The 9,221-nt window shown below is 27.9% G+C and overlaps 1 protein-coding gene across 1 annotated transcript; it reads right to left on the bottom strand.

Moving 5' to 3' along the window:
• Positions 1-1,225: 1,225 nt before the first annotated feature.
• LOC140663664 (exportin-4) lies at positions 1,226-9,054 on the bottom strand. Its single transcript, XM_072887991.1, has 12 exons — positions 8,886-9,054; positions 7,286-7,675; positions 6,907-7,174; positions 6,223-6,677; positions 5,395-5,653; positions 5,030-5,286; positions 4,513-4,952; positions 2,743-3,026; positions 2,453-2,628; positions 2,070-2,362; positions 1,602-1,830; positions 1,226-1,513 (listed from the first exon to the last, which is right to left on the bottom strand). Exons 1-12 carry the CDS (start codon positions 8,934-8,936, stop codon positions 1,226-1,228), a joined length of 3,390 nt encoding a protein of 1,129 aa, XP_072744092.1. The 5' UTR covers positions 8,937-9,054.
• Between the last annotated feature and the right edge of the window lie 167 nt (positions 9,055-9,221).

Below are 9,221 nucleotides of genomic sequence, written 5' to 3'. Positions count from 1 at the left end.
ATGTAATGCCCCATCACTATTATCGTTTTCGCTTGCTGACTGTTGTAGTATTTGATAGTTTTATTTTGTTAAAAAACACACCGTAATGTATTTTAAATATAACTCGTAATTATATAAGTTGAACATAATAGGCTCTCTATCGACTACGCCGAAAAGAAAGTGGTATACACGACGAAAGGAGAAAAAAATAGAAACGCATATTACGAAGGAATTTACATCGTACTTAAAGTCGTTGGAGAGATTAATTATTGTTATTATTATAGTAGACAAAATATAAAAAAAAAGAACGATAAGGTGAGAATGTGAGTATGTACGAGAGTCTGAAAGGAAGTGAGATTGACAGAGAGAGAGAGAGCGAGAGAGAGAAAGCAAGCGATAGAACTCCGAGTGGGAAGAAAAGAGAAAATGTAGATGTGCGAAAGGAAAAATATATAAAAGAACGCGCGAAAGGACACGTTCGCTTATATATATACATAATATACAAACTAAATTATATAAATATATATATATAAATAAATTTAATGTTAATTTAAGCATTTTGTGAAACGTTGAGAATCATCATCGCCAGATGTACGAGGAAAGGCTAACGATGATGCGGATCTGTACCAAGTATGTAAGTTCATGTATTTTGTTTGTAAGGTAATATTACCACCAAACATTCACATTAAAAAAGTGTTTTCGTTTAATCGTTTGCTATTGGAAACGTGCATCGACGCTCTGTAACTAGTATTTATTATAAATATATTATATATTATTATGGTTATTCGAATTTTTCGCTAGAGGCTCACTGTAAGTGGTAACGTGTAATAAATCGGTCAATAAAAAGCTTATATGCTTAATATAAGTCCTCTTTACAATATATTATCCACTCTGAAAGTTTCAAATATCGTTGTCACACGTTTAACATGATTGTTTTTACAGTGGAGATAAAAATGAACTAGATCTGTCACAGACCCGCAGAATCGAATTTCTTAATTTTTAAAAAATAATTTAAGAGACATATTTTTTATATATTTGAAAAAAAATCTCTCGAAATTAATTCGAATATAATCATTTTTCAATCCAATGGATTTTTCGGATATTTATGATAGATCCTTTGCAAAAATAAAAAAAAAGATTAAATGTGCGATGAAAATACGAGTTAATATCTCAGAACGATAATTTCTAAATCCTGTATATTGTTTAAATAGATTTATTTTTTATATTTACATTTTTAATTTTTATTTTATTTAATCATTAAGAATCCCTGTACATTTATGATAAATTTATCGAAATTATCCTTAAATTTTACTTTTTGAGTGCGTTCAGTATTTAACTCCACATCTGCGGTTAATGCAGTAAACGCGCTCGCTAATCTCTGTGCTACTTGTTGATCTGTCTGGGTAGATAAAATATTTTGTACAAGTTGCTGATATTGCTCCTGGTAGCAACATATAAGATAATAAAGAGGTATACTGGCGCTCGTTATCAAATCTGAATCCATTTGATGTGACAAAATGAGACTTATTAGTAACTGAAAAGTAAAATTAAAATTAATTATTTCAGAATTTATCTTAACAAAAACGTCTACATATCATGTTCAGTTGATTTGAAAAACTCACATTCATAAAAGGTGCCATTATGTCGTTGCGCGGTTGTCCTTTCGCAGTTTCAGTATAAATATGCTTGGCTAAGACTTGAATAGTATCACAGCATAGGACAGCTACTTCATGGCCAAATGAATATAAACCTAATTCCACCGATGCTAAAAGTTGCTGCAACAGTTTGATAGATAGGCCGCAAACTTTCTCAGGACATATATCGCATACAAAGGCTATCATTTTGAAATACCTATTAAAAAAAAGAAACCAATAATATATACAAATATGCAAATGTAATAAAAGTAGAGATATCACAAAATGAATGTAGCAAACTGAGTCTAAATTTGAAATTTTTCAAATAATGTTTAAAAAGCTATTTTATAATTAATTTCAATCTAAATTGTTCGAAACTATATTTAGTACACGCATATTTCTTTTTTTGCTATTTCTTTTGATATTTCTTACATCACATAAGTTAGTTTTACTTACTGTATACACAGCGACGGAAATTTTAACAAATCTATTGTCATGATAGGCATGATTATATTTAAGCCACAAAAGAAAACATTGGCAGGCATGGCAGATGGAGGCTGATTTTGTTCAGTATGATTAAAATTAAGTATGTCTTTGCTTAATAAATTAGTTAGTAATTGCATGAGTAACAGAATATCCTGGAAACTGTCCTCTTCTGCAGTAGAATCTACAGTAAGCCGATTACTATTGCAGCGAGCGTACGTCTGTATCGTTTCTAAACAAGTTTCATACACACGCGTACTATCAGCCTAAAATAAAAAATATTATAAATTAAGATTAAATTATCATAGTAAAAGAATTATATTGATAGTTTATATAAATTAATGCACACGACTTACCTCTGACAAATAAAATAGAATACTCCTTGTATATTCACAGAGCAGTTCTAATATCAGTTGGACTATATTCTGATAATTATGATACAAGGATAATAATTTTGGAAGTTTGACTAATATAGGACAGGTATATCGATATATGGGTTCTGTTGTTGGACCTTGCACACCATGTACTATGCCTGTTTAAATCACATGATATTTATACACTATCATTTATACATTATCCAATTTTAAATAAAAAATATCATTAATCACTTAAAAATTTAAAGATCAATATTTATATAACAAATTACCTATGAAAGATTCTAGTATATCTATGACTTGGATCTTTATCTCCTCTTGATGATAAGACGACATAAAATTATCACTAGAAACTAATTGCGTACATCTGTTTTGCAAGGATTCTATAGTTTGTGACCAATAGTACTGTTCTGTACTTGTATTTTGCACCACTGTACCGGCCTGTACTACCGCGTGCATCAAACCTCTCTTGATAACTTGTGGAAAATCGTATTGTCCTTTTGTAGCTAACTCAATAATATAATTGAACTGTTCACATTTCAATACGCAAGAAGCTCTGGAATAATTATTTTTATATTTTAGATTATTTCTCCAAAAATATCGACATTGCAACGATTACTTTAACACGCGAATATTTAACATGTTAAATTTTCTGTAATATATAGCAAATGTATTTATATATCTCTATGCAAATTGTACAGCATGTTATGTGATATATTTTGTGCAAACACAATTAAACTTCAAAGGAATGAAAATTTCGAAATGTAAGATTGCATAAAGAATATTGATTTTGTTAAAGCAATCGTAAAAAAATGTAATGCACTTAAATTACACGATAATTTGTCTAGGGCACTTTATTTTTGTGAATATAAAATGAATATAATCATTTTATATTTATTCAAAAATGGTAATAAGATAATATAATAGAAATAAAAAAAAAAGAAATCTTGTAAATCTGATTTTAAAAAGATTATTCTATAAATTTAGAAATTTATCAAATTTTTCATCATGATATTATTTGTGATACTATATAAAGATTGTACTCGTATAAAAGATTAATATCAAAAAGTAATTATATTTGTGAATCTATGATTTGTAGGACTGAATGATGTATAACATTTAAAAGCGTTAGCTGATATAAGTAAGTAATAACGTATAATAAATGAAATAAATATTTATAATCTAGTTAATTGCTTCAATTGAATTAATTTCTGTTATATATTCCATTCTATAATCTGAATAAAGATTAACATTAAAAATGTATAATCTTAGATATATCCTACTTTTAAATATACAATATTAATATATAAAATACAGGCTATATTCATAAAGTTTGCATTATACTTCAGAGATATTGTTTGATAAAATTTGGAAAGAATTTTTCCATCAGTATCATCAATCGTAATCTAGATGCAATTGTGTATTTATTTAACATTAAATATTTTTTTACTTCTAGTAAATTTAATTTGATTTAGATACAAATAACAGTATAAATTATAATAAAATATATATGACTTAATTCTCAAATTAATTACAGGTGAACCTTAAAATGTGAAAATTAGTTACTGAAAAATTTAAGATAAAAATTTTAAAGTTATAAAAAATGGAATTTTTGTTGAAAAAGTAGCCACATAGATTCATCAAAATATATACCACTAAACTTTGATATATGCATCTTGTGTACTTTATATATAGTCTACTTCATTAATTAATATATTTTCATTATATTTTCAAATATAGAACAAGTTTAATCTTGTTTTCATGTATTTGTAATCAATTTTTGCTGCATATGAGCAAATATATGTTGCACCTACCATAAAACACAAGTGCCCCATATTTTTTTTCACAAAATATCATTCAGCAAAAATCTTAGCGAAATCCAAAATCCGTGGATTCCATCTGGAAGGTTTTCCATTCCAGTTAAATTCTATTAAGAATTTAATTTGTTAATTATTAATATGTATGAAAGAGTATCGTTGTCCCTAAACAAATTATTAATACGATTATTGCATAGATGCGTTTTACAGATGCATTATACTTACTTTGTTTGCGACTCAACAAGAGTTATTAATAATTTTATAGTTTCCTTAATTACAGCTGGTTCACTTTTAAAGGTGTTGATGTTGCAAATTACTTTATCCAGAAGAAAATTCATTGTCCACAATGCGCCTGGACTATCTTCACCAAAAGCTTGCAAGATTGTGGTGCTTATTTCGGAATAATAAACTTCTGTCGGTAAAAGGTAGCTTTGTGACCATATATGTAAAAACCATATTATCGTGCTGCTCAATTCAGGACTGAGCACATTCTCTGCATGTATCGAAATAATTGTTTTCTCCAAAGCGCATAAGCGAAAAACGCACGTGATTAATCGAATAACTCGATCGATGGAGGCCGCAGGATTGCTTATGTCCGATTGAATATTTTGCGAAGACACTAAAAATTCCAATGTATGATTCACATCGACATTTCCCTCTCGAGACTGAAAAACGGAAGAGATATATTACACTTTTGTTCTAATTTAAATGTAAAGAAATTGTGATCAATTCTCTTACAAACCTGATCCATACTGCAGCGTCTAATTTCCAGAGGTATTAATGCAGCTTCACCCTCCGATTCCATACAAAGGACATGACCCGCTATTAAAACGAGCCAATGTAAATCTTCGTATAAATCATTCATAGGAACGGATTCGGATACAGTTCCATTTAGTGTTATCAGTACATTTACATTATCGCGTAATTTAAGTATTCGATCTTCAAGCAATTGCGCTAATAAAAGTAAAGAGTGATTTGGTACTTGTCTACCAAAGTTTCCTACAATAATATCAAATATATTATTATATAGATTTAATAATAAAATACGTTTTAATTGGGACACAGATTGTGTAATATAATATACAAATAACTTGCAAGATTATTTACCAACTATTTGCAACTGCTCCTTAAATTTAACTTTATCATTTTCTTCCATATCTACTATTTCTTCACTTATATTTTTACTGTTGACACCTTTCATACCGTCCGGAGGTGACAAATGGCATCGCAGATATGTATTAAATATTTGAATAGAGCTCTGCTTACAAAAATCTGACGGAAATATGTATGTCGTAGATAAAATACATATCCATGTCTCAAATATACGATCCACAGCTTCCATATATAAACAATCATCAGCACTCATCTGTAAATAGTACAATAGTACATTAAATTTTTTTTTCAACATCTATAATGTTTATAATATATATAATGTATAATTTTCTTTTCTATACAAATAATAGCCATGATACATTAATGCTATTACTACACAAATGATATACAAACATTTTTACTACTTTTTTTATAAGTAGTAACAAAAATGATTCTTTAAATCAGAAAATTCAGACACAAATTTGAATGAATTATGTGGTCGAACAGTTTGAAATTTGAAATATGCTTAAAATTCAGTTTGTATGGAACCAATGGTGAAAATATTTGATTAATTTAAGATCCAATTTTTCCAAAACGTTGAAGCTATTTAAACAATGGAAATATCAAAGAAAATTTAAGGAAAAATACTATTTATTGTATTTACAGAAATTTTACTATACTATTTTCCTTGCAATTAAGTTCAAATTCTCTTCAAATATATTTTAAGGTTGGAAAAATTCAAACTATTTAAATTTTAAATTCAAATTGTTTCAATTGTTCGACCATTTAAAAAATCCGAGTATTATTTTGAATCATTTTATATGCATGTGCAATAATAATTACCAATTCTTCTCGTGCGGCACCTTCTATGAATAAGCACGTTAACCTCGTCATTTGTTCCATAAATGATTTCAATAAATCTTCAGGAAGAGAATTTAATGAGCTTTGAAAGAAGCAATTAATCTTTTTTATAATATTGGTAATTCCATTTGCTTCTTGATCGATAATATGGATACTTGATACAAGCTTTAAAAATCGTTCCATATAATTTGTCAGATACTGCAGTTTTATTTGCTCTGTGATGAAGATTCTGTGACCGTGTAAGCTTGATAATTGCACCAAACAATTCATAGCATGATGAGCTAGTTGTGGATTGTTGCGTACTTTCCAGTACAATGTAAACAGTAGATCTAATACTACTGGGTCTAGTATTACGTTTTGCCATAGTGTATGTAATCTCAGTGGTGGGTTGTTCCCGAAATCATAAATTTCGCACACGTTTAGTAATCTTTTAGGTAGTGCACTGGAGTTAAGGTATAAATATGATATAAAAATTTAGTCTTTATATTTCACATTTAACAATAAATGTATTAGCATAAATGACTAGCTAATTATTAAGTAATTATAATTTCTAGATATTAATATTAAATGTGAAATATGTTAATTAAAGTATAATATCTAATTTACTCCATCTCCCCATTCTCTTTATCACACTATCTTAATTCTAAATAAATAATAAAAGGATATAATTTGCATCAACAAATCCCCAAACAAGTATACTTTCCACAATAGAGAGTAAATGCTTCACAAGGGGTAGTATCGATTCTTCAAAGTCTTTTTTGATTAATTCATTGAGTACTTCGATGCAAACCTTAAAGATTTCTTTCATATCGGTTATTTCAAACTGTTTCTTCTCTTTAAAATGAACTTCCCATGTTAGACCTATATTAGACGATTTAACAGTTGTTGCATATTCTTGCAATATTGTAGATAAAATATTGCACCCCAAAATTCGCTATAAATATGGAAAATAAAAAATTAGTCTCCTTTACTTTTCCTTTCTTCTTTTATATGCTATATAAGAAGTCAATTTTATTTTTTTTTGTATTTATTTCAATCTATTTACCTTTGGCATATCTTCATTTCTAATTAAAGATTCTACTTCGTTCAATATTTGTCTTCTCTCTTGTCCAAAGTCATCTACGCTGCCTCTCTTGATTATTATTGCAATAACTTGAAGTATTCTTGCTCTAACATATGGCGCTAAAGTAGGTTTGCTTATGACATAGTGTAATAGATATTGTCTCAATGAAGAAATGTCAGATTCCGATAAAGTAGGCCATTCTTGTACTAGAGCTGTCTTTATCAAACCAGCTGTCTCAAACAGTACATAATCTACAGTACTTAATTCTAAAATTTGACGACACAACTGATAAGGTAATCTTGTTTTTCGAAAATTTAAGAAAACAGCTTCTGCAGATTGCCGTTGTTCTGCCGAAATTAGATTTGGAGGTGCCTGAAAAATGAATAAAAAAATTTTGTATTAATTTTATCACATTTGTATATTATATGTTCTGCAACTTTAAACATATAAAATAACAACAACAGAAAAATAATAATACAGCACAGAAACATTAAATGAGACATTAAAACATAGAAATATTAAATAAGCTAGCAGTTATTTATATTTAAACATATTATGGTATATTGTATAATATTGCAAATATAAGAGTTTTCTTCATAATTTTTGTAACACAAATTTGTAACATGGCTATTATCACACATTAGATTAAATAATCTGTTAACACAGATAATAGCTTAAATAAAATATTACAAATTAAAAATAATTTGTACAATTAATAGATAATTATATATACATATACAAGAAACTTGTATATAACTTAATGCATTTATACATTTAATAAAATTAATGTATTTATATATTTAAATGCATGATTTATTATTTTTATTACTTTTCTATTGTATTATCTATTCATATGTACAACAAATTTGAATGTTATCAAGTTGAAGAAAACTTAATATTGTGTACTACTTTAGTAATTAATAATTTCTTTTTTTATATAGAATTATGTGTCTTTAAAATATTATTGTAAATATATAAAAAATTATATAACAGAATATGTAAATATAGCACAATTGTTGTTTTGCTTTGCTGTGTATGGGTTGCATGTATTGTCTATCAATCTTAAAAAGTTTTTATATCAACACTTTGCTTTCTTCCTTTTTTCTGTTAGAAAATATCTAAAATAGAGCATACATATACATATATACACATGATATAGAGACCTCTTAACCCCCAAACAATATTTTAAATAATTTTAGAAACGAGAGAAATAGAGAGAAAGAGAACAATGTTTTTTACTGATAAATTGTAACTTAATATATGATAATATTATAAATTTGCATTTATATTTAACATTATATATTTGTATATTTATTAAAATACTCGTTACTTATATAAATTTCATGAGAATCAACGAGCATAGTCTTCCTTTTGTTTAATAATAAAATGTTCGACGGCCTTTTTGATCTTTTTTTTTTTTTTTTTTTTTTTTTGAAAAGAATATTTTCATATACATCTTGATCTTTATTGATTTCAAAATTGTTTATAATTCCCGAGAGAGGGAGAAAATATGTGCATGTGTAGGGTTATAATAATTCATTTAGAAAAAAATGTGAAGAGAAAATTTCATAACTCGACTCACCAAAACGACTTGCGCCGCAGCTTCTAGTTCTCTCAGCACTTCTTGTGCCATTCTAAGTAAGATGTATTTATTTTCTTAATTTAATTAATTAAAGATATAAACACACGAACAATACTATATCTATATAAAAATGTTTCACAACTACCTACACTAACACCAGAGAGAAACCTGAGACCTGAGAGCGGCCACTGGCCTCGACGGGCACGTTTCTCAACGCTCGATGCGCCGCCTGACAAAGTAGACGTGAACTACGTCATCGCGCTCGATAATGATACATAATAATCCGTGTTTCATATTTTGAGATTGACCGACAAGTGGATGTAGATAAGTATTTCC

This window comes from Anoplolepis gracilipes, chromosome 3 (assembly GCF_047496725.1).
Source record: "Anoplolepis gracilipes chromosome 3, ASM4749672v1, whole genome shotgun sequence".
Taxonomy (NCBI): Eukaryota; Metazoa; Arthropoda; class Insecta; order Hymenoptera; family Formicidae; genus Anoplolepis; species Anoplolepis gracilipes.
The sequence above is the reverse complement of the archived record's forward strand: the minus strand, read 5'-3'. Positions and strand labels throughout refer to the sequence as shown.